The sequence below is a fragment of the Ochotona curzoniae genome, unplaced genomic scaffold (assembly GCF_017591425.1).
Source record: "Ochotona curzoniae isolate NIBS_2020 unplaced genomic scaffold, NIBS_Ocur_1.0 contig_66, whole genome shotgun sequence".
Lineage (NCBI taxonomy): Eukaryota > Metazoa > Chordata > Mammalia > Lagomorpha > Ochotonidae > Ochotona > Ochotona curzoniae.
The window spans coordinates 25,275,960-25,302,685 of record NW_024466512.1 but is presented as its reverse complement, the minus strand read 5'-3'; the positions used below and the strand labels follow the sequence as shown (position 1 = coordinate 25,302,685).

Here is a 26,726-nt window from a genome sequence, read left to right as displayed (position 1 = left end):
CCACAGAATCACCTGGAGAGTGCATAATCCGGAAGTGGGCCCAGAAGCAAAATGTTGTGCTCCTCCCTCTTGGGTGACCACTCCCATGGGAGAGCACAAAAACCAGGAAAGGAGCTGGAGTGGACAGACAGAAAGGCACCCAACAGCATGTGTGTGGAATGGATAGTGGAGCTGGTTAGATGGAATTAGGCTTCAATGCCCATTGACATGTATGAGAGCTGAATGGGATGTGGGACAGACTGGCCTAGTCTGCTGCACATACTGGCAACCCAGGGTAGTGGGCAGGCCTGGTGGGGGTTATTGAGGGTCGCTCCGACTAGGCTGCAGCTCCCACTGGTTTATGTGAGGGCCGAGTGTGTGCTGGGCAGAACCAGGCTAGACTGCAACACCCGTTGAGTTCTGAGTCCAGCAGTTCGATTGGGGAGAACCCCAAAGAAACTTTGTCTTAGGTGTTCCCAGACCAGATTCTTTTATGTACTAGCAAGTACAGGGCCCGGCACAGCCCATCACCCTAACCATGAAAAGACAGAGGACAGAACAAGTCAATCAACCGCCTCAGCTATGTATTGGCAGTGAAAAACTGGGCAAACGGAGACTCTATGATGGACTATGTCAATCAGTGGATTCATCGTGCTTGGAGTGGTGGGACTGGCAGCAATTCATAACTGTTGAACTATCAAAACCACTTGAGCAAGACCCTCGGAGCATGCCCCACATAAGGGACCTGGAGTGGGAGACAGGGTGGGAGACTGGGTGGGGCTTCTCCCTTAACATCCACCTTTACCACAGATACATGAAGGAAACAATGTGGAAATAATAGTCTTATCCACTTTCCTGTAGCCCTTGAACCTTTTTACCCTAATTAACTATGTAAAGACTTTCAAAAATATAATAAAAATAATAATAAAAAGAAAATTGTATGCACATTAATATATACACATCAGCATCACTGTTGCCTCCAAATTTAAGAAGCCAAATTCTAACTCCGATGTTGAATACCTAGGGGCAAGTATTTGCCCACACCCCATGTCAGAATGCCTAGTTTGGGTCCTGCCTCTGCTTCTGCCTCCAGCCTCCTGCCTCTGCACACAAGTAATCGGCTCCCTGACTCTGCACACAAGACTTGGATTGAGTTCCTAGTTTCTGGCTTTAGCCCAGGCCAGCTTCAGCTAGCCATCATAAGCATTTGAGGAGTAAATCAGAAAATGGGAATTCTATCTGTTTCCTTGCCTCTTGAATAAATCATTTTCTTTAAAACTGACTGCTTAAATAAAGCTACTCTGACACATCAGACAGATCTGATCACTATTCTGAGTTTTCATTAAACAGTCCCATGTCTAACGTGTGTGACTACAGGTCTGGCTTTTCAGTCTCAGTCCTGAGACAGACATGCAGGTCACTCAACATTCCTTATTTGATGCTGTGAGGAACTATCAACGGCACAGCACGCAGCAGGTGTCAAGTCCTTTGCTAATTCACAGGCACTCTCTGGCTTCTCCTTCATGTCAATGGACACTCTCGATGTTAAGTAAATAACAGGACAAATGACTGGTTAACTCATCAACACCACGAGGGCAGGGGTTGGCCAACTTTGTCATCAAGTCTCAACAGGATCCTGTACAGTGCCATACCTACTGCAGACACTCCAGGAAGCTCCATAGACACTAGTTAACTAGTAACACAGACTAGCAGTCCCATCTCTGTCAATGGGCAATATGGGTCCTACTTTGTTCATCTGAAACTGAAATGCTTGGATCAGCTGTTCCCCAAGTTCCCATTTCTGGAGCTTCTATGCTGTATTTTCATTTTGTTGGTGCAAGTGTTCCCTGGCTCAGTTTTCCCAGCAGGGATTCCAGGACTGGATTGCTTCCAGTTTAATCACATCAGCACCCTGGAGACAGACAGTGTAGGATTTTTTGGAGCCAATGCTATGCTTATCAAGTTAAGCTTCAGCCTGCAACACCAGGCATCCTATATGGATATTGATTCAAGTCCCAGCAGCTCCATTTCTGATCCAGTCTCCTGTTAATGGGCCTGGGAAAGCAGCAGAAGATGGTCCATGTGCTTGGGTCTTTAAACCTATGTGGGACACCTGAAGTTCCAGGTTCCTGGCTTCAGTCTGGCCCAACCCTGGCTATTGCAACCACTTGAGGAGTAAACCAACAAATGAAAGATTTCTCTTTCTCTCTCTCCTATTTCTATTTTTCTATCTCTTTTTCTCTTCCTCTCACTTTTGCTCAGTAACAACATTTCAGATAAACAAATACAATATTTGTCAAAAAGGATCACCATAGCTTCTGGAGACTCTGAATTTAAAGGGACTACAAAATATAAATAAACATGTAGGCTGCCAAATGAGTGCCTAAGGAGTTCAGATTTTTCTGAAAAATTTCCAACAGAAAAACACTTTACAAGTTTACTCAAAGACCTTCCCTGAACAGCAAGACTTGCAGACATGATCTTCAGAAAGGTGCAGAAAGTGAGAGGGGGCCTAGTTCATGCAACGGTAAAGCCTTCCCATATTTCACCTGCTCACAAAGTAGTCAACAACGTTACTATTCTATCTGCTGCTCTGACTTGAAACCGTGTCTTCTTGGAAGCTTTGACTACAGCCACAGCCTCAAACATGAGCTGTAAGTATAAAAGGAAACTTATTTTAGTCCAGCTTAAAAGTGGAGCATTTTCGCGTCATCATCAGCCTCCCCCTCTATTTCCTGTGCTATCAGATGTTAGAGAGAGAGCCAACAACCTTTGAAATTGGAAACTGGGCCGAGAAAATGTGCCCATTCAATCTAGCCTGGGTTTAATTTTGTAAAGGTAGTGGGGAAGATGTGTATATTCAGAAGGTAACCTCCCACCCCCAGAAATAATGCCTAGAAATTCCCAAATGATGAGGCTAATTCTAGAGGCTTCCTCCACGCTCCGTAGAGCTCACCACTTTAACATCTCCTTTAAAAAGGTACAATCTGTTTCATTTCTGCTGCTAATGGATCAGCACACATGCTGAGCAGCTGACAACTGCTAACTAACTCAGGTAGGGCATACTTAACTCTTCTGCAGGACAGGCTGCTGAATCTGGTACAGTTTTAAGTATGGACTCAAAAAAATGCATGCTCCATAGATTATGTCCCTATTTTGAATGAGCCTGAAGAATCTTTCAGTTTAGAAACATGTGACACAAGATAAAGGAATGCAATGGAAATAGCCAATCCAAACAACACATACAGGGCAAGCTCCTACCTGAGATACTCAAGAAAGGGACATCTTAAATAAATAAAGCCAAATAAAGCTATGGAAGAATAAGTCATAGAGGTCCATCCGTACATCCACATGTTCATTTATTGAGCATCAAACATACATAAAACATCATCAGTGGAGACCAATATTTGGGTTTTTTTTTTAGATCAATGTCTTTTAAAAATATAAACACAACAAAAATTGAAAAGCTTCCAAATGTCTTCCCCGCCCCCACCACAAAGAACAGGCAACTTTTATCAACTACTGATTTTGCTTATCTTTTGTGTCATGGAAAATCAACCTTCCTCTTTTTAAGCCTAAATTTTACCAAACCAACTGGAATGGAAAATGTTCTGTTCAGAAGTCCATATGACAAGCCTATCATGGCTTCAGCAATTTCTCTAAGGCGTGGATCAAGAGTCATGTACAGCATTGAATCATCCTACTTCCCAGCCAGCTCAGACACACTCCTGTTCATGTGAAGGGCAGGCGGAAACTAAATTGAAAAACTGTGAAAACATTCTGTAATAATAGGGAAATTAACAGACTCATTTTGTCATGCCTATTTGACCCCATTTCCCCTACCCTGTTATCTTCCTATGAGCCTACATGTTTAAATCTTCATGTAGACCATAACAAGCAAAATAATAAAATGTCAGAGATACACATTCCTTACAGTATAATGTACTATAATGTTATAATCTCCTAAGACTGAAACTTGAGCTAATGCCCATGGACAGAAAAATATTATTAATACTTCATTGAAGGTTTAGTTTAAAATTATGTTATGAAGAATAATTTGTTAGCTGAAATAGGCATTCTATCTAAAATTGGATTTGGGAAAAATATCCAACGAAGTTCCAACAATGGTCAGGGATAGCACTATGGCTTGCCAGATAAAAAAGCATTACCCGTAGTGTTGGCATCCCCTATGGATGCCAGTTCAAGACCTGGCTGTTCCACTTCTGACCTAACTCCCTGCTAAAGTGCCTGGAAAAGCGGCAGAAGATAGGCCAGGCCGTGGCCCCTGCATCCGCATGGGAGACCAGGAAGAAGCTTCTGACTCCTGGATCAGCCTCGGGCAGTGAATCAGTGGATGGAAGGTATTGCACTCATGTGTTACCTCTAGACCCCTGTAACTCTGCCTTTCAAATAAATATAATACATTTTTTTAAAAGAAGAAACACAAGGCATATAAAATCACACAGAGTTGGAATCAGGGAATTTCGTGGCTATTAACATTGAAATGCTTACATGGATCCTGCTTCCTGGAGTTTTAAAGAAGACAAGAACAAATCCTGATGACCTAGTGACTTATTTAGTGTCACCCTGTGAAACACAAACTTTTCTCTTAGTGATTATGGTAAGAACTGTAGCGACCTAAGAAGAGTCAGCCAAAATTTGGCAAGGGTCAAAATCTGACTCAGTGATAAGCAGCTTCCCTCCTTAAGGTACTGGCCCTCACCAAGCAAGTGACATGTGGACGTTACCGCAGTACCCTCACCACGTCCTTCCCCTTACCAGAAGACCAGCCTATGAAGCCAAGAATAAAAGGTCAGTGAGTTTGCACAAAAGAAAATCTGAAGCTCAACCTACTCAGAACAGCTGGGCACAAGCCCAACACCTTCTCCTGGATTCACAAAATTCCTATAATTCTATCACTTTGCTTTACAAAATTTCCCATCAAAAGTGAAACATGAAATGTCTACAACAGAAAGCTCAAAATGTCGTCTACCCACCCAAAGGTAACGACTAGCTACAGTTTCTTGTGTATCTTTCTAGGAAAAACATGATGCCCTCATCAAGTTAGGTATGTCCCTTTTGAACATGAGCATGAGTAACAGCATACTACACAGATCTTCCCACTCCGTAAGTCTGGGCAGGAGCAGGTGTTCAGCCTGGCAGTTAATACGCTTACATCCCACACTGAAGCACCTGAGCTGGACTCCCAGATCTGGCTTTTGGTTGCAGCTTCTGAGAGCAGTGGTGATGGCACCAATGGTCAGGTTCCCGTTGCCCATGTGGGATACCTGGATTGAGTTCCGGGCCACCACTGGCTTCAATTATAGGCACTTGGGGAATGAAGCAGCAGATGAAAGTTCTCTCTTTGTGTATCAAATAAACAGATAAATCTTTCAGATGTCACCCCTCAGCACAAGGACAATTGCCTGCTCCTTTCTAAAGCCTGCGTGGCATCCCCTTGGATAGCCATAACAGGAATCCATTTAACCAGACTCTGACCCAAATAGGGGTTATTGGAAGGGCAAACCAGCAGCCTGGCTCGCTCGATTCTGTCTTCCCAAAGGCTGGCAAGGAGTCTCACCAGTTCACTAGCTCAGAGGGTAAACCGGTCAGTTAGCAGACAGAATCCTTGTTGCTAAATCAAGTCTAATTTTTCTTCACTAATACTGTGCTTTCCAAGTCTGGGAACATGGCTGAATAGTGACAAAATATAGAAACAGCCAGAGAAAGGTGAGTAGGGAAAGAAAAATGACATTTCTTGAGGGGAAGAAAGAAAAGGATTAGAATGTCTACAGCCATACCACCCTGAACACACCCAATCTAGTCTGACCTCGGAAGCTAAGCAGGGACAGGCCTGGTTAGTACTTGGATGGGAGAAAATAATTAGAAAACAACATTAAGCCCTGGCGGTGTGGCCTAGCGGCTAATGTCCTCCGCTAGAACATGCCTAGGATCCCATGTGGGCACCAGTTCTAATCCCAGCAGCTCCACTTTCCATCCAGCTTCCTGCTTGTGGCCTGGGAAAGCAGTCAAGGACAGCCCAATGCTTTGGGATCCTGCACCTGTGTGGGAGACCTGGAGGAAGTTCCTGGTTCTTGGCTGCATATCGGCACAGCACCAGCCGCTGCGCTCACTTGGGGAGTGACTCATTGGATGGAAGATCTTCCTCTCTGTCTCTCCTCCTCTCTGTGTATATGACTTTCTAATAAAAATAAACAAATCTTTAAAAAAAACAAAGAAAGAAAACAACATCAGCAGCTGGCTATTTGCTCATGGAAACTTTCTGAATGACTGAATGTATGAAGAAACCAGGGCAGGAAAAGTGTACTGCAAGCACATATGATACCTAACGTATTAAAATATTAACTGACACACAGCCCAGATCCTCTGCAATGTTAGCCTTCTTTTTAAAATTACACTGTTTGATATGGTAGCCTCCAGCCACATGTGGCTATTGAACATTTCAAATGTTTTTTGCCCATGAAACACACACTCAATTTCAGACATGAAAAAGGATGTATGAGGTCAGTAGGTGGCATATCCAGGCTAATCCTCTGCCTACATGGCACTGGTTCTAGTCCAGGCTACTCTACTTCCAATCCAGCTCCCTGCTGGTTGCCTGGGAAAGCATCAAAAGGTAGCCCAGAGTCTTGGGTTCCTATCCCCACATGGGAGACCCAGAGGAAGCTCCTGACTCCTGGCTTCAAACTAGCTCAGCTCTGGCGGTTATGGCTCTTTGGAGAGTGAACCAGCAGATGGAAGATCTCTCTCACTCTCTCTTCTGCATGTGGCTCACATTATATATTTCTTGGGAAATACACGTTCAAAAAGACACCACCAAAGTAGTGACTACATCTACCTTTCCCTACTCTGCCCCGGCAGCCAGTGCAGGGCCTTGAGAACAAGAGATGCCCAAACAGAAGCTTGGTTCTGGATACAGATAAAGCAATATTAGGCTTGGACTATAGGACAGGAGAGCCCTTACTCCGACCCTAACCTCTGAAAGAAAAGCATCTGTGTGGCCCAGGGCAAGTCATCAAACCTGCCTGGCCCTTGTTTTTTTGTCATCTTTAAAATGGAGATAAAGGGAGTGAGCCTTAAGATGCCTACTTTCCTGCACTGGAGTACTAGAGTTTGATTTTCAGTTGACTCCAATTCCCTGCCAACACAGATTTTGCAACCCCTGTGGGAGACCGAGATTCAGTTCCTGGTTCCCAGCTTTGGCTCCAACCTTGCCTCAGCTGTTGTGGACATTAGAGGAATGAATTTTTGGTGGAAACATTCTCTCTCTCTTTCTCTCTCAAACAAAACCAGCAAAATAAAGATAGCATTAATATCTTCCTTACAGAGAAACTACAAGCCAAATGAAATGAGGGCCACAAGAGAGCTCTGAGTGGATAAAACAGATATCAGGACCATCCTGAATTCTCATTGTTTTTGTTAGTAATGGTCCTAAGAGGCAAGACGCAAAATGGATTCAAACCACAAGCGGAGAAGTTAACTGCTAAGATTCCTACATCTGATGTTTCAGTGCCAGCACAGCTAGGAGCTCTAGACAAAGGCAGGTGCAAACAGGGTCTCATCCGGGGGAACTTCACCACACATAAGTCCCTCTCTATAGTAGCTTCCTGAGCTCAGCTGACAAGAACCTTGCGGATCCTTTCTCTGAGGCACCATGGAAAGTCTCCCATGAATGGGGAGCAAGAGCCATCACACTGTGGCTGATGAAGCAGCAGGGTGGCCAAGTTCACTACCCTTGCCTGGAGCTCACAGTGTGGGAAACCTGTAATCCTGGTGGACTGTGAGGCCTCAGGAGAAAAGTTCTGGGGGCACAAAATTGGTATCAGCCCTATGGAATGTTCCAGGCATAGATGGCAGGTAGTTGAACAATTTAACAGGCCCTGGCTCTCCAGAGTGATTGGGGATCCAAAGGATTCTCAGACAGGCCACAGCTTTTTGGTGACCCTAGAAGGATTTCACCATTGCAGCTGGGCTGCTTCTTTCCAAAAGGAGAATGGAAAAAGAGTACCCCACCGAGGGAGAATCTGCAAGATGTTGGGGGTGGAGTGGACTCCACTGCAGCAGAGAGAGAGAAAGAGAGAGAACTCAGTGACCACAGCCCAGGCAGGAGGACAGCAGAACCCAATTGGTCAACCTCAAGTGTCCCAGGCTGGACTCTCCCCCTCTGTCTCTGCAAGGCAGCCCAGCAGGCCCAGAGTTGCTGGTGACTTACCATCCACGAGGCCACCACTCGGAGCAGAGCACAGAATGCAAACTTCCCCTTTGCTGAGAGGCTCTGAGTCCCTTCCGCTCTCTCAGGGCTGCTGCCTGTGACGCACCCAGGCCAAACTCTGAGTCCCTGGGACCACTGCTCCGTGACTGCCTGAAATAGCCCTCGGGGCCTGAGCTGCTGCTAGCTGCTCTGATCCTGCAAACCTAAGACTACAAGCACACAGCAGAGCCCAAGTAGGGCTGTGCAGCACCAGCTGGGGTGGCTCTGTGAAATGCATACTCCCAGGAGCGACCCACAGGGATTCCCATTCAGGAGGTCCAAAGTGGAGGCCAAGCATCCACGTTTCAAAGTGCAGCACCCGTGCCAACACCTAGCCAGTAGGGCTTGGGAACCTGTGATCTGAAGGGCTCAGGAAAACTTCTTGATACTAGTCCTTTTCTCCCTTAAGTTTTTGCTCCTTGTCTCAGTACGGAAGAGGATGGAAGTGAGCAAGACAAAGGAATAGCAATTACAGAGAAAGCATTCTAGAATCCAAAGTCCTGAGGACCCAAACTAAGCTGCACAATCTTTACGCAGGCAGGCAGTCTCTCCAAAAGTGGGATTTCTCTTCCCTAAACCAGCAGGAAGAGCAGGGTTGTGGGACAATAAACACACATAATGCTTCATTGCATGACATGTAGTAGCTGTCACAAAAAGCAATACTTTTTTTATTTAGCTTTTCTATAAGGTGGAGAGGGAGTAAGACAATTCTCCAATAAGTATCTTTGCAAGAAACATTATAAATATAAATGATGGACTGGAAAAGAGAAGAGAAGAGAAAAGTAAACCACAACAAAGACTGCAGTGAGGAAAGCAACAGATTAGGTTGTGGGGAGAAGGTGGAGAGGGCAGGCATGCTACTAAGCATTATCTCTGGCTGTTAAAAAGCTACACTGTCCTGTGGGTCAGCACAGACCAACCTAGGGCACATCATACTCAAGGAAGCAACCCCGATGCTGACAACACACACTATCTGACCTCACAGGTGGAATCTAAGCATGTAAAACTTCAAGAAGCACAGGAAACAGAGAACAGACTGGCTAGGGGGCAGAGAGGGAAGCAGACTGGGGAGCTGTCAAAGGGTTCAAATTTTCACTTCTTTTTTTTCTTTTCTTTTTAAATTTTCATTGGGAAGGCAAATTTATAGAGAGAAGGAAAAACAGAAATATTTTCCATCAGCTGGTTCACTCCCTAAATGGCTGCAACAGCCAGAACTGAAGCAATCTGAAGCCAGGCGCCAGGAGTTTCTTTCAGGTCTTCCCCATGGGCGCAGGATCCCAAGGACTTGGGCTGTCCTCTGCTGCGTTCCCAGATCACAAGCAGAGAGCTGGATGGGGAATGAAGCAGCTCGGAGTCAGGACACGAATGAGCACCCATTTGGGAAGTGGCACTTAAAGGTGGAGGATTAGCTAGTTGAGCCATTGTACCAGCCCAAATTTTCACTTCTAACGTAAGTTCTAGAAATCTGATCAACAGCATGGGAACACAGTTACAAATACTCTTGCTCCCTGTTCATGGGGAACAAGCACGTGGCACAGTACTTAAGATGCCACTTGGGCCACCTGCAACCCAATTCCCTAGCTCCTCCACTTCTTTTCTTTTCTTTTTTTTTTTTTTGAAAGATTTGCTTACTTTTAGTGGAAAGGCAGACATACAGACAGAGGAGAGACAGAGAGGAGGATCCTCCATCCGATGGCTCACTTCCCAAGTGGCTGCAATAGCTAGAGCTGTGCCAATCTGAAGCCAGGAGCCAGGAGCCTCCTCTGGGTCTCCCACTCAGGTTCAGGATCTCAAGGTTTGGGGCCATCCTCAACTGCTTTCCCAGGCCACAAGCAAGGAACCGGATGGAAAGCAAGGCTGCCGGGATCAGAACTGGTGTCCACATGGGATCCTAGGCATGTTCAAGGCGAGGGCCCAGCTGCTAGGCCACTGTACCGGGCCCAGCTCCTCCACTTCTAATCAGTTTCCTGCTAATGCATATTCTTGAAAGCTGCATGCAATGGTTCAAGTACCACTCGGTAGACCTGCATTGAATTCTCCAGGCTCATGACTTTGCCACGTCCCACTCTGGGTGTCATGCACATTTACATGGTGAAACAGCTATGTCTATCTCTCTCTGTCCCTCAAAGAAAATGAAAGCAGATAAATAACTATAAAATTATCGCACTGTTTACATGAAATTCATTAAGAGTAGACATTAAGTGTCCTCACTCTCCCATCCCCCTACATACAGACACACAAAAATCAGGAACTACATGTGGTAAGGGAGTGTGATCATTATTTCATAATGTATACGTGCAACAGATTATCCCTTTGGACACTCTGAATGCATTTCATGTTTATTTGTCAATTATATCTCAATAAAAGTGGACAAACAGAAAGTCGTTACTTGATTTGTTACTGCCAAAAAAGATTCTGGAATCTGTCTGACTGGTTGATAGCATTTTTAGATATCTTTATTTTTTTAAGCTCCCACTTTATATTAAACACTAATATCAATGACAGGTGGCCAACTATGAACAGAACCCTTTCAAGGATTCCACTGGGAACCAAAGGTGAATCATATTGTCAATTGTATTAGCATCAGAGCCTACAAAACACAAAGGGGCTGGGAGGCACAGGGCAGACGGGGAAGACCCCACAGAGAGATGCAGACATCATCTCCCCTGGATTACAAACGATTGGGGGTCTGGCTGGGGAGGTGCTAGACATGCATGTCCCTCCTGAACACACAAACGTGGATGGGAACTTCTGCAATAAAGCTCAGGATCACCCACCGTGTCCTTTCACACACAGTCTAACAATCTATTTTTGTATTTCAGTGAGATTGGCAGCAAAGCATAGAGCTCCAATAAAAAGAGGAAATAATTTCTGTGCTGTACCAAAGCTTTCTCACTTCCTTATTTTAAAATAATCAAGCAACAAGTCCAAATATTTCAGAACAATAGTACAGTCTCCCTTGCACTGGTAAATATCCCTTGAAGACATCGTGGAGTTAGTCAATCAGTGAGCAGGCTGTGGAGAATTGGCCATCTTCTAGGAAACATCAAATGATACAATGAAGAGGGAAGCAAGGAACCTTCCAAACTACTGTCTCCAAGGCCAGGGGTATGCAAAGAACCTGGGAAGCAAGCTGGTTGCTCCTAACACTGAAGACTGAGCTCAAACATCCCAGGTGACTGATACATGTGGAGAGGGGGATAGAGACTGAAATTCAACTTCTGATGCCACATGCAGGGCAAGAGCGCTCATGATCAAATGACCCCTGAAGGGAAAAGTGAGAACCGTGATTGCAATAGGCTCCCCACCCCAACAACAGGATCCGCAACCTCTGGGAAACTGACATTAAAACCCACCATCATGAACCCACTGATTGTGCACACAGACTCTGGTGGGGACTCAAGTATAGTGCAGCAAAGGCATCAAGTGCCGCTGGTGGATCAGAATCCAGGCACTGCCCTGAGGGGATGCTGCCTCCAATTCCAGAAGAGTGGAAGACTTGAGAAAATCATCTGGGTTCCTATCAGAGGCACACGCTGGCACCCTGACCAGGGATGGCTAGCTCAGACCCTGCCTTGCAGATATGCAGAAACGTGAGCCCACCACACCAACCACGCCAGAATATGCATACTGGCAGGTCGTTTCAAGCACACCACCTTTTGAGAAGCACTTGTTCAGATAAGGCAGCAGGGAAAGAAAAGTGCGCTGACTACCTGTAACTACCTTTCATCTACGTTTGGGGCGTAAAATACCTCCCTGGCTCTACTTCAAGTTCTATTCTGAAAGTTTTTAATCTTAAAGCTTTACTTTAAAATTTTTAAAAATATATTTATTTATTTTACTTGAAAGAATTAGAGAGAGAAAGAGATAGGGAAAGACAGATCTTTCATCTACTGGGTCACTCCCTAAATGGTTACAACAGCAGAGCTGGGCTACTCTGATCCTGGGAACCTGAAGCTTCTCTCGGGTATCCCATCTAGGTGCAGGGTTCCAAGGCTTTGGGCCGTCCTCGACTGCTTTTCCAGGCCTTGAACGGGGAGCTGAATCGGAAGTGAAGCAACTGGGACTAGAACTAGTGCCCATTTAGAATGTTGGTACCACAGGTGGAAGATTTGCCTAAAATACCACTGCACTGACCTCTTAGGTGTTAAATAGTCTCAAATTAAACGTACATTTTAAAAGCAACTGCTGCTGCAGCCACTTGGGGAGTGAACCAGTGGATGGAAGATCTTTATCTCTCCTTTTCTCTGTAAATCTGACTTTGCAATAAAAATAAATAAATCTTTCTAAAAGAGGGGGAGGGCTCAGCAGGGCCTGGCTCAGTATTTAATCCTTGCCTCGCATGCACCGGGATCTCATACAGGTGCTGGTTTGTGTCCTGGTTACTCTACTTCCCATCTAGCTCTCTGCTTGTGGCCTGAAAAGGTGATAGAAGATGGCCCAAAACCTTGGAATGCTGCACCCACGTGGGAGACCCAGAAGATACTCCTAGCTTCAAATTGGCTCAGCTCTGGCCGTAATGGCAACTTGGGAAGTGAACCATCAGACGGAAGATCTTTCTGTCACTCCTTCTTCCTGTATATCTGCCTTTCTAATAAAAATAACAAATGTTTTAAAAAGAGGGTGAGGACTCAGGAACATCTCATTAATTAGCTCTTTTTAGGGACTGATACTGTGGAATAGTAGGTAAAGCCATCACCTGCCCTGCTGGCAGCCTGTAAGACTCCTGTTCATCTCCCAGCAAACAGCTAATCCAGTTCCCTGCTAATAGCTTCTAAAACAACAGAGGATGGCCCAAGTCCTCAGGCCCTGAGACCCATGTGGGAGACCCAGCCTCAGCCTGGTCCAGATGGAAAATCAGCAGATGGAACATATCCCTCTGCATCTCCTTCTCTTTGTCTCTCTCTGTAACTCTGCCTTTGAAATGAATAAATCGGACCTGGCGCGGTGGTCTAGTGACTAAAGTCCTTGCCTTTAATGTGCCAGGATCCCATATGCGTGCCAGTTCTAATCCCAGCAGCCCCACTTCCCATGCAGCTCCCTGTTTGTAGCCTGGGAAAGCAGTTGAGGACGGCCCAAAGCCTTGGGGTCTTGTACCTGTGTGAGCGACCTGGAGGAGGCTCCTGGCTCCTGGCTTCAGATGGGCACAGCACTGGTTGTTGTGGCCACTTGGGGAGTGAATCACCATACGGAAGCTCTTCTTCCCTGTCTCTCCTCCTCTCTGTATATATCTGACTTTGCAATAAAAATAAATAAATCTTTTTTAAAAAGAAATGAATAAATCTTTTTTTAAAGTAGCTCTTTTTAAAAAAATGGGTGCCAGGGGCTAACATTATGGTGCATCAACTTAAGCTGTCACCTGTAGTTCCAGCATCCCTCATCAGAGCACAGTTCCAGTTTCAGCTGCTCTACTTTCAACCCAGCTCACCACTTTGTAGGCTGACAAGATGATTCAAGTTCTTGGGACCCAAGAGACCCAGATGGAGGTCTGACCATGTACAGACCCAGATGGAGGTCCAAGCTCCTGGCTTTAGCCTGGACCAGCCCTAGCCATTGTGGCCATTTTGGTGAGAGTAACAGTGGATAGAAGAATTCTCTCTCTCTGTGTGTCTCTCTCTCACACACACACACACATTACACAGAGTTAAGAGGGTCCCAAGCACTTGAACCATATTTCTCAGCTAAATCAGTAGGGAGCTGGATTGGAAGTGGAGCAGCTGAGACTAAAATTGGTGTGTGCAGGAAATGCCAGTATCACAGGAGACAGCTTTACACACCGCACCGTGGAAGTGTCCCCAGAGAGTTACCATTCTAAAGAGTTACAGAGATGATGGATTGGGGTCTTCTTGCTATTTACTTCCAGAGTAACTGAAAGAACATGATCAAGATTTCACAATCACAAGTTAGGACTCCTGACCCCCAGAAAATCCTGGTGAAAGAGGAAAACTGAACTCAGAACTGATACATTCCTGTAGGAGGAACTTCATGGAAGAATTCTGTCATCAAAAGGCTGTGTGGTTACAGGCTGCAATCACATCTCTGGAAGCTGACCCCTTCACCACACTTCCAAGGCTGTCATGTCACCTTCACATCACTCCAATGATTACAAAGTACTTCCAGAATCCACTTCCTTACAGCTTACAATGGAGTTCCAATCTGCACCAGCACCATGCTCATCCCTACCATTACTCCATCCTCATCGGCTTTCTATCACATTTCCTCTTGAAATCTATTTCTTTTTAATCACAGCAAGTCAAAGAAGTGGATTTCAGGTGTTAAAGTTTCTTAAGAATTGGACCAACCTGTGGTAGAAGAGTACAGGAAATGTTTATTGTCTTGAGTATCTTGGCAAAACCTCACATGAACAAGAGGAGACTAAAGGTAAAGATTAAGCTGTTGCAAGTTGTAGAGATGGTAACTAAGGACATGACTCAGAACGTGGCTAGTGACAGCCTTGTCCTTCACCTCTGTTCTAGCCCCGAGACTCCTATAACCAAAGCCAATAGGAACCAGAGCAGAACTGTGGCCCTCGGAACACAGCCAAGGCTTTCTGGCCTACATGTGTCATCAGGCACTCGCCCTGAGAAGTGTCCTAAATCAGATCTAGTGTGCCTCTTCTGGAGAAGCCAAGTCAAGGCCTCAGGAAGTCAAGGAGGCCAAGTGATAGTACTAGGATTGAGCACACAGTCCCTGGTAGAGCCAAGTGCCGGAGTGCTCCTCCCCATTTAGTGCTCCTTATCCTGAGCTGCCAAGCTTACCATGTTGAGTTTGTTAAGAGAACTTGCCCAGGATAAAAATCAGGAATATGACACATACACTAGACTGACCCAGGAAATACAGGTACCCTAAAAACAAGTCCACACTGTTCTGTACAGATGCCTTGAATCCCAAAATTCACCAGCTTAATACCAGACAAGAAAATTCACTAGAGCTAAAAACTTTCCCTCCTCTTCCTGTCTCTCCTGTAATTCCTACTGCCTCTACGCCATTGACCATGCCCCTCCAATGCTTCCCACTAGGCAGCTTATTTTTAAGCTCCCATAAGAACCATCTCTGATGAGAACAGAACACTGGCGGATCTTTCATTCTCTCAGACTCACGCCCAATGTTCACAGTCTACTGAGCCAGCAGCTTTAAAAAACTAAAACATTAGAAAAGAGCAGTTTATCCAGGCATCAAGTCACTGGAGGCATCCCAATAATATCAGAAAAATCCTTCTCACCATCCACTTTTTTAAAATAACATTACCACAATATTTGAAGGAACAATTCTGCTGGCACATGTGTAGGGCATGAGATGCCAGGATGGTGACAAAAGTGCTCTGTACAGCTGGCAGGTGGGTCACAGCAGCCTGCAGAGGGGATCCCAGGACACCAGTGAAGTGACGAGCTGGTCAGTACAGCCAACGGTGCCTAGGTTCTTTGTAGTTCGACAATCACAACACCCTCCAACCCATGAAATACAGTCACGTTAATAGGAATCACGTGTCTGTCCTATTATCCTGACAGAGAATGAGCAGACTTAGAATATGCATTCATCTGTGCCCCGGGCATCTCATGTGAGACATCCTCACAGTAGCATCAGTCACTGGTCTTACACAAGAAGCAGGAATATTTGCATGCTGAGAACTGCTCCTATTTATTGGTCGGAGCAGCCTGTCCCATGGAGAGAAGCTATGTCATCTTTTTAAGGTCCCTAAGACTCGGCAAACTCCAACTTCTGTTGATAAGACAGGGCAGAATGGCTGAGTCAAACCAGAGGCCCGCCTCTCCAGGGATCCCTGAGGTACAGCTAGCAACCTCAGGTCCCCTTTCTAGGCGTCCCTGCCACTGTTAGGGTTATGAAAGTCCTCCCAAGGCAAGAGAGCAGAAGGTAAAGGACAGCCCACTCACAGCCCACAGGAAGGCAAAAATAGAAAACCAAAAGAGGAAGAAGAGCTGTGACACGCATGGATCCCAGAGCGCGTCTTCCGGTGCTCTTGTTCAGATGGCATGTCACACTTCCGGGGGCCCAGACGTCATCAATCCTGGCAGAGAGGGCTAGAATTCTCCTACTTTAAAACGAGAAACAAAACAGCAGACAGGAACTAGGCTGACAGGAAATGGAGAGAAGGGTTGTTTCTCAATAAACGTGTTATCCAAGAGTCACACCTTCTCTACCAAAACCAAAGTGTCTCTTGCAGACAGGAGTGTAGGCCACCACATTCCTCACACAGCCAGCAGGCAGAGCCTCAGCCTCCTCACTGCCCTGTAGGCTGGAACCCACATCCTGCATCTTCCAAGGCACAGACAATTCGAAAAAGAAGCATTTACCCAGGCACACAATACAAGGACCAGTGTTGTTTTTTTCGCCTTCAGTCCAAGTGACCTGTTCAGTCCCTACCCTATTCAGCAGTATACCCGCAGGCGCCACACTGAACCACAAGAGCATTCAACCCCTGCTTATCCTGTAGCATGACTGACTGGAGCTCCCAGGAGACCTGCCTGGTGCCTGAGCAGTGGCTTCTCCTGGGGTTTCGCCAGTCTTGGCTGCAGAAGAGTGACTCACCTTCAGAAAGGGCCTTCGTCACAGCTGCCACGTAGGTCTCAGGCTCGTCATCGCAGGTGAGCTCCTGCCAGAGGGCCCAGTCTGGAAAGTAGTTCAGAAACTCTGGGCTGTCTTGCACCCCACAGAGTAGCCTCACCACGCGGTGTGCAGGCTGGAAGGCCCTCTGTAGCGGTGGTTGCAGCGCCGGCCGCCGCAGCTGCATTACCAGTTCAGCAGATAACAGCACCACGATGCAGCGGGCGCCCAGGAAGAGACTCAGGTCCTCTGCTGAGAAGCATGTTTCAGGGGCAAGCCTGTGTGTTAGCATCTTCTGCCGACGGATCTGCCGGCTGGACAGGAAGAGCTCCTGGAGGTACTGGCACCACTCCCCGGCATCTGGACTGTAGACGATGAGGATGTCACACCCTCCTGGCATCCCTGGAAAAGAGAGGCATGGAGGTGTGTTACCACATCTGCTTCACCCAGAAGGTTCCTCACCATCCAGGCAGGGAGAAGGCAGTCTACCTGCATTGCACATGTGTGACCTCTTTGCCTAAATACATGGTACTGCTTCACATCCTTGTGTAAGCTACTGCTTCTGCCTGGTACTCTCTCCCCCTGCAGCTGATGAAAGACATTCAGCTGGGCAGAACACAGGACTCACCCAAATTCACACTTAGCTCATTGGCCGTATAGCCAAGGTGGGTACTGTATCCCATGTTCCCCATCCGGCACCTTCACGGCATGGTACCTCCCTTCAGAAATTGTGGCAAGAATCCTGAGAGTAACAAGTCAGATTTTCCTATGATCAGAGTTGGTAGAAGGCAGCTTTTCCGGCTATGTGATAGGGGAAGGACTTTCCCAGTGTCCGACTGTCCTGTCAAGGCATCCCCTTCACTCAGGCAGGGACAGTCATCATACTGTGAAAAGCCAAGACTTCACCCTGTGCCAGCTTCACTGAGTCGGATCCAAAGCGCAGCTAGATCCAGAGACAGCAAGCGCTGGTGAAATCTCCTTTCCTCTCCCTTACACCACAATATTCAAAATGTTAAAAAGAAAATAGGATCTTCCTCTCTGTCTCTCCTCCTCTCTGTATATCTGCCTTTCCAATAAAAAAAAGTAAATAAATCTTAAAAAAAAAAAATAGGAGAAAATTGGGGCTGGCACAGTGGCAGCCACCCCTGTAGGCTGCTTCCCCCTGCAGTGCGAGTTCGAGCCCCACCTTCTTCACTTCCCATCCAGCTCCCTGTTAATGGCCTGGGAAATCATCGGAGCATGTTCCAAGGTGTTGGGTCGTTATATCCATGTGGGGGACCTGGAAGAAGCTTCTGGCTTCAGAATGGCCCAGCTCTGGGAAGTGAATCAAACAATGGAAAATCTCTCTCTGTGTCTCTTCTCTCTATATAATGTGACTTTCAAGCAAAAATAAATCAATCTATTAAAAAAAATAGAAAATATAAACCTAATAGAGTTCTGATTTTCCCCAGCATTTTATCAAGTTGTAAACAACAGCCAAAGTAAAGATTTGAGTTCAAATTTTTTTTTTAGTTCTGCTTTGACGGATCCTAATCCAGCACTAACTTAAAACTCAACAGACTTTTTCATAGAACTAAGACGATGACTTTAAAAGGCCTTTGAAGGAATCAGCAGGTCAAGCCACTGCCTACAATTACAGCAACCCACATGGGTGCCAGTACAAGTCCTTGACAACTCCAAATTTGATTCAGCTCCCTGCTAAGGCACCTGGGAGAGGAACAGAAAGCCTAAGTGCTTGGGCCCCTGAATCCATATGGCCAACTTGAATGAAGCTCCTGGCTTCCATCTGGCCTAGTCCCTGCCATTGAGGTCATTTGGGGAGTGAGTAGAAGATGGAAAAATCTCTCTCTCTCTCTCACTCTGTGTGTGTGTGTCCCTCCACTCCCTCTCTGTAACTCTTTTAAATGCATAATTTTTTATAAGTCCTTTGAAAGCAAGAGTGTGTAGTTTTTAAACAAGCAGTATGAGAGGCCTGCTGGAGGCAGCACAGCAGCAGCTCCTCTTGCGATGCCCCAGTCCATGGCTCTCCACAGCGCTCAGTTAGGAACAATGCCCTGTCTCAAAGCTCAAGCACACTGAGGTCAAAACTCCAATGTACAGTGTTGCAGGCTTCTTTTAATAGTCAGATCTTGGGAGGGAGGGTGTGAACACTTCTTTATACCTCAGAGGAAAAACAATTTCAGGACTAGAGAAGGCATAAAATTAGCAAAGTTCCACAAGTGTGGAGCTTGCATTGCAAGATACACAGTGGAAGAGTCGTGACAGATTCATCTCTGTCTCTGCACAAGTCTGGCTTAACCAAGGGAGCAACGTCCTGCCGAAGTGAGCTGAGTGAGCACGTGTGCGTACGAGCTGTCAGGAGACACATGGCCTGTACATTCTGTTCTACTACCAAGGATGTGGCATTAGTGACACTGTACCTGCAATACAGTCACTAAAGCCTAAACGAGAACTGGCAGACACCACTCCCTCTCCATACACACTAATTCGCCAGCAAGTATCATGTCAGCAATTTGCACAAGTAGGTAGAAATGAGGGCTGACTACGGTCCCACACATTAGTGATAAAGAAACCACAGGTAATGGTTTCCGCAGAGTCTGACAACTGATGGCAACAAGTAAGAAGAGGAAGGAGTAGGATTTTCCAGAACAAAAGCTGTGCCTGTAAGAAGGCAATGTCAGTCTGTGAGCATTCACTGACAGAAGAGTAACAGTTGGATGCTCCCTGAAGCCCCAGTGACCTGAGCGTCATTCCAGTTTTACAGCAAAGATGTAGTGACCCAAAAGGTAACCAACATTTTTAGGATGACTAGCTCTAGAACCATGAGGAAATGAGCTTTTGCTTCACAAATCCCTCTTTGTGGGGCCCGGCGGCGGGGCCTAGCAGCTAAAGTCCTTGCCTTGAACACACTAGGATCCCATATGGGCGCCGATTCTAATCCCAGAGGCTCCACTTCCCATCTAGCTCCCTGCTTGTGGCCTGGGAAAGCAGTTGAGGATGGCTCAAGGACTTTGGACCCTGCATCTGTGTGGGAGACCTGGAGGAGGTTCCTGGCTCCTGGCTGCAGATCAGCACAGCACCAGCCATTGCAGTCACTTGGGGTGTGACTCATCGGATGGAAGATTTTCTCTCTCTCTCTCCTCCTCTCTGTATATTTGACTTGGCAATAAAAATAAATTCAAAAAAATCCCTCTTTGCATAAGCATTCCAATCCCTTTATGCACATGGGCTGTGCAAGCTGAGTTCACCAAGAGCTCAGGGTGAAGAGGGAAAAGGAACCAGTAACTTTACATAGGAGACACCTGGCCAATACCGCCTCAGCCCAATGACCACTGTGGACACGTGCTCACGACAAGTCATGCTGAGAGTCTGAACCCCTGCCCTTTCAATCCACTGGTAAGGAAAACGCCATACTACTAATCCCCTGCCTTCAGAGTAACTGGCCAGTACTCTGCAAAGCTGTCACCTGAAACAGAGGACATTACCACAGCCAGGAAGAGACTAAGGAGACAGGGTTACTAAATGTAACATGGAAGTGGAATGAGAAAAGGACAGTCTAAAAGACATTGCTGTCACATTGGTTCTGGATGGGATCCTGCAAGAGAAGAGACACCCTGTAGAAACTAAGGAAACAAGAGTGCAGACCAATTAATCAGCATTAGCTCACAAATTGCAACAAACATCCCACACTGCTCTAGGATGGAGATGATGAGAAAAGTGGATGTGGCACTCTATTATGATGTTTACAAGTACATAGCAATCTCAAGCTGCCCAAAAATAAACCTAGAGCTGAGGGGCAGGCACTGTGGTGCAGCTTGAGAGGCCTGCAGCCCACACTGGAGCCCTTGTTAGAGTGCTCTGCTGCTCTTCTACCTTCCTGCTTCCTAGGAGGCAGTGGATGATGGTGCAAGTGCTCTCATCCAGGAGAGAGACCCAGATGGAGTCCAGATATAACATCTCTCTCTCTCTGATTCTCTCTCAAGTGGATAAAATTCAATCAACCGACATTCAGAACTTTTGTCTTACAAAAAAAAAAAAAAAAAAAAACCTGAAAGAAAAGGTGCTGGGCTCGGTGAGATAGCATAATGGTTAAGGTCCTCGCCTTGAACGTGCCAGGATCCCATATGGGCAGCGGGTCTAATCCCGGCAGCTTTACTTCCCATCCAGCTCCCTGCTTGTGGCCTTGGAAAAGCAGTCAAGGATGGCCCAAAGTCTTGGGACTCTGCACTTGTGTGGGAGACACAGAAAGAAGTTCCTGAATCCTGGCTTCGGATTGGCACAGCTCCAGTCATTGCGGTCACTTGGGGAGTGAATCATCGGATGGAAAATCTTCCTCTCTGTCTCTTCTCCTCTCTGTATGTCTGCCTTTCCAATAAAAATAAATAAATCTTAAAAAAAAAAAAGAAAAGAAAGAAAGAAAAGGTGCTGAAGAAGTTAATCCCTTCTATGTGGGAACAGCTATTTAAAACCTCTCCTTCCTGGGCTTCCTGTGTTCGTCCCATTCTCTATGAGCATAGGTATCTGAGGACGAAGTGGTGGGGTCTCAGTCTAGGTAATATCCTAGCCCGCCTGGTCAGTGCTGTGACTCACACAAATGCTGCCTTGGTGTCGAGGAAGCCAAAGGGAGCGGGGGTCTGTCTTCCTCCTACAGTGCTGGAACTGAAAGCAGAGGAGTACACAAGTCCAAGGTGAAAGTGGAAGGCCCACGTTACAGCTAGGCAGCAGTTCAGGCCCCCAGGGCCTTGTCAGCAATTCCCTTGCCTGAAGTCACCCCTTCTTTCTGAAATTACCTTCCTGTAACCACATGTCAATTCTCCACCAGCACCCCTTAACTTCTCGCTTTTTTTCTTTGCTTGTTTATTTATTGACAGAAACTAAATACATGAGCCAATCAGAAGCCCATAAGCCATAAGCCCTAGACTGACATGAGGAAGGGGTTTAAGAAAGTTGTTTGGCTACAGAAGGAGGGCAGGGAGAGAAGAGCAGCGGAGGAGCTGGCTGGCTGGCAGCAGCTGCTGGGAATCACAGAAGCATGAGAAATGCCAGGACTGAGACACCTTCGGATGACTCAGAATTTACATGAAGACAGGACAGACAGGACGTGCCAATGATCTGCTCAAACTACTCAGCATGTTTCCCAGGCTTGCAGAGCCTGGCACCGTGTGCTCATCTGTCCTGAGAGCCTATGGGTGGTTGTGAGCACCAGACTGGACAAGGGATACAGAACGGGAAGGTGACTGGGCTAGAGAGAGACTTCTGGTAGGAAATGAAGGAGGTTCCCTGGCCTCCAAAGTGTGCAGCTCCAGGAACTTGGCAAGAGGACTGAGGCCTCAAGGACTACTGGGAGCCAAGAGCTCCAAGAACTGGCAAAGTCCCCTCAGGTCCTCTGGTTCTGTGAGTCCAGGAATGCAAGCAGAACCTTGAGCTCAGAGACCTTGGTGAGAGGGAACAGAACACACTGTGTGCTGGCTTTCTCCAAACACTTGGAGCCTGAGACGTGGGGATAAGAGCCTAGGTCTCCCTAGCATCAGACTTGGCCACTTGGGAAAGCCAAAACCACCGAAGACTTCTTTTTCCCCTTCCTTTGCAGTGTTAACACACAAGATGTAATTTATGACCCAGAGAATATTCTGGGATAGGCTGATTGCATTTCAATTTATTTGGTCACCCAAGGATCTTTTAAGGAGAGCCTAGATTCTCTGGATTTCAACAAGCAAACACATCCTTCAGAAAATATGAGTTGGTATTGCTGTACAGCAAGCTCAGCTTCTGTGATATCAGCTCTTCATTTCGGAGCAATGATTGCAGTCCTGGGTGCTCCACTTCTGATGCTGTTCCTTGTTAATCCACCTGGGAAATCAGCAGAGAGTGGTACAAGTTTTCCGGCCCTTCCCACCCATGTGGGAGGCTTAGCCTGACCCAGTCCTTGCCATTGCAGCCATCCGGGAAGCACACCAGCAGATGGAAGATCTCTCCCTCCCTCCCTCTCTTTCTCACTCTGTGTTTGTGTGAGGGTCTGCCTTTCAAATAAATGAAACAACCCTTAAAAGGAGAAGAAAAGGCCAGTGCTTTCCCTGTGGGGAAGAGCATGTTAGGAGGCCAGAAAATTAGGCTGTGAAGGAATAAAGCATTGACGCATGCTACACCTGGATGACCCTTGAAAATATCACGATGAGGGAGAACCAGTCTCCAAAGGCCACGTGCTGCACAACCCTAGTCAGCTGACAGACCAGAGTGTGGAATTCCACAGAGACCAAGCCATACTTGGGATGGGGAAGAGGGGAGAATGAAGACAACAACTAAAGCACACAGAACTCTGTTGCAGATGATGGAAATGCTCTGGCTATGCTGACAGTGTTCTAAGATGACTATGCTATCAGTTGCACCTATCTGAAGATGCCTAAAACCATCACACTGTCTATTCAATGGATGGACTGTATGACATGTGAATTACATTGTAACAAAGCTGCCTTAAAAAGAAGATGCAAGGGCCTGGCGCAGTGGTCTAGTGTCTAGGGTCCTCGCCTTGAACACACCAGGATCTCATGTGGGCACCGGTTCTAATCCCAGCAGCCCCACTTCCCATCCAGCTCCCTTCTTGTGGCCTGGGAGGACAGTTGAGGACAGTCTGAAGCCTTTGGAATCCTGAACCTGCGTGGGAGACCTGGAGGAGGCTCCTCACTCCTGGCTTCAGATCAGCACAGTACCGGCTGTTATGATCACTTGGGGAGTGAATCATCAGATATAAGATCTCCCTCTCTGTCTCTCCTCCTCACTATCTGTATGTCTGCTTTTCCAATAAAAATAAATAAATCTTTAACAAAAAGAAGAAGGAGGAGAAGAAGAAAAAGAAGAAGAGGGCCCAGCGTGATAGCATAGTGGTTAAAGTCCTCGCCTTAATGCCAGGATCCCATATGGGCACCAGTTTTGATCCTGATGGCCCTGCTTCCCATCCAGCTCCCTGCTTGTGGCCTGGGAAAACAGTCAAGGACAGCTCAAAGCCTTGGGACCCTGCACCTGTGTGGGAGACCAGGAAGAAGCTCCTGGCTCCTGGTTTCAGATTGGCTCAGCTCCAGTCGTTGCGGTCACTTGGGGAGTGAACCATCAGATGGAAGATCTTTCTGTCTCTGCTCCTCTCTGTATATTTGCCTTTCCAAATAAATAAATAAATAAATAAATAAATAAATAAATAAATCTTAAAAGAAAAAAAAAAGAGGCACACGTGTTTTGCCTAATGGTTAAGACATTGACCAAGATACCTGCATCCCCTATGGCAGTGCCTGGGTTCAAGTCTCACCTCTGTTCCCAATTCCAGCTCCCTGCTGATGCAGACCCCAGAAGGTGAGGGGTGATTATTCAAGTCACTGGATCCCTGGCACTGACATCAGACACCTGGATCGAGGTACTAACGCCCAGCTTTGCCCTTCCTCAGCCCTGGCCATTTGGGCATCTAGTGAGTGAACCAAAGTATAGGAACTTTTTCATTCTCTTTCTCTTCACCTCTCTGCTTTTCAAATTTAAGAAGAAAATTAAAAAGATAATGCACATTAACAAAAAGGAGGAGGAGAGGCTGGCAAGATGCATCATCTGGTCACGCCTTTGCTTGCAAGCACCTGCAACCAATATGAGCACTGGTTTGTTTGCCAGATACTCTACTTCCAATCCAGCTCCCTGCCCCCTCCTTTTTCTAATATACATATCTATTTTTATTTGAAAAGCAGATGTACAAAGAAAAGGAGGGACAGAGAAAGATCTTCTATTGGCTAGTTTACTCTCCAAATGGCATCATCAGCCCTCAGAGCATGGCCAATGTGAAATCAGGAACCAGAAACTTCTGGGTCTCCCATGCAGGTGCAGGTACCCGAGGACTTAGGCCATCATCTGCTGCCTTTCTAAGTCACAAGTAGGGAGCTGGATTGGAAGTGATACAGCTGGGACATGAACAAGCACCCATATGGGATGCTGGTGCTTGAAGGTAGAGCTTAATCTGTTGAACCACAGCATGAGTTCCATGCTCCCATCTCTTCAAACACTGTGTGCATCCATTGCCTGAAGCACTCTGCCCCCAACAGGTCTCCCTTCCCCACCTTCCGGGTCCGGAATGAAATGGTCCTTGCTCCAGGAGGGCTAACCTGGCCACTTCATTAAAATATTAACCCCTCTCTATTTCCGATAGCACATAGCACACCCAGGATTTTCCTTAGTAGGTCTATTGCCATTTGCCCTTCTCCCTAAGCTCAATGGGGGCATGGCTTTGACCCCTCTTGTTTACTGAATGACCACCCCAGTCCTAGGATAGCTCCTGGAAACAGGAAATGTCCACTACAAGATTTGCCGAATGAATCAGTCCCCTCTCGGTAACTCTGCTTCAGCTTTCAAGGGCATGTGTGGAGTAAGGTCACAAGCTCCTGGTTTACAACACAGCTTCTAACTTCCAGACTGGAGCTCGAGAGCTGGGGAGCCGGGAAGCTGGCGTTAATTTCTGACTCCTCCAAAAGAATGAACAGTTCTGGGGGAGAACCATTGCCCCTGGCCTTCTCCACTACAGCTTCCAAAGCACCCCAACAGGCTAGGTCTCTGCAGAGCAGGACAGGGCAGACTCTTCTCTCCAGCACTGCTCCAGACACCATTCTTTTTCCTGGGTACTTAAAAGTTATTTTCCAAGAGGTCCTATCTCTGCTAGCACCTCATTAGGGAAACAAGCAAGCCATTTGCACACGTGACAACTCTTCCCACCTGCTTTCCTTCACAAGACGGTAGGTAAGCCCTGCTTTCCGCTGGGACCACACCAGGTGCACAAGAGCCCTGTGATCCTGCTGGGCGTCATAAGTGCCGTCAGCTGGGGGACTCTAATTATGTGGTTCCTGCTAGAGCTGGGCGGGTGACTTGCCTAGTGAACACATCCATGAACCAGAGGGGAATCCAAAACCAGCCAGAAACGACCCCAACACCTTCCATCGGCAGATGTTTACAGTGACCTCCACCTTTCCCCCAATGCCCAAACGCTGTCAAGTTCGCTTCAAACTAATGGAACAGTTTACAAAACCCAGAACCACAAAGTTCGGGGTGGGTGGAGGACGAAAGTCCTGCTCCACCTCCGACCTAGGGCTGTCTGCGCGCCCCCTGTTGGCCCGGCGAAGCCCCCCCAGGGAAACATTCACCCGGCGGGAACACAACTCCGGTCTCCTGCTCTCTGTTAGGACTGAGTCTCGGAGCCTCGGGAGCAGGGAGAAGGAACCTGCGGCTCAGAGGGCCAGAGACAGAGCAGAAGAATGGACTGCCAAGACGGAGGTCAGGTGGGGATCCGCAGGGGCTGAGGAGAAAGCTGCAACGGGCTGGGAAGGGGGACGTGAGAAAGTGGAGGTGGGAAGTTTGCTACGGAGAACTGAGAAAACAGAAAGAACCCGAGACCCGCGTGCGGCAGGGAGGCCGGGACCAGCGGGGCGCGGGAGCGGGAAAGCGCCAGGGAGGGCTGCGCCCTGCCAGCTCACCTGAGGCTGCCATGCCGCGGGTCGCAGTCGCATCCCCTCCTTGTCGGGTGCAGCTGCCCCGAGCCGGCGTCCTGCGCGTCCCTGAACGCGGGACTGGCGCAGGACCCGCCGGCCGCAGCTCTGGAGCTTCCTCCAGGGCCGGCAGAGAGTACTGACGGCGAGGGCGTGTCCACGGCTCCCGCCCCGCCCCGCCCGCGGGGCTCGGCCTGGGCACCTGCGCCCGCGCCCGTTGGCGAGGGGAAGTGAGAGCCCTACGCCAATCCGATCGGGCACCTGTACTGTTCCCCATGCCGCCCCCACAACAACTCGACGTCGGGGGATAGGCATGGGCTTGGCGCCACGTGCGCCCCCGCGCCTCATGAATCCTGAACCAATGGGCCAGCAGCTAGAGGTAGATTAGAATTGGGAATGGAGAGCCGGCT

General features: G+C 47.3%; 1 protein-coding gene across 1 annotated transcript in view; it reads right to left on the bottom strand.

Moving 5' to 3' along the window:
- Window positions 1-26,428, bottom strand: part of PIK3AP1 (phosphoinositide-3-kinase adaptor protein 1) — a 117,511-nt gene extending 91,083 nt beyond the window's left edge. The window contains exons 1-2 of the mRNA XM_040992391.1: window positions 26,305-26,428; window positions 16,799-17,215 (exon numbers count right to left, since the gene is read on the bottom strand). Of these exons, the coding sequence (XP_040848325.1) occupies window positions 16,799-17,215; window positions 26,305-26,317 (430 nt within the window). The 5' untranslated portion in view covers window positions 26,318-26,428. The remainder of the gene's footprint in view (window positions 1-16,798; window positions 17,216-26,304) is intronic.
- Between the last annotated feature and the right edge of the window lie 298 nt (window positions 26,429-26,726).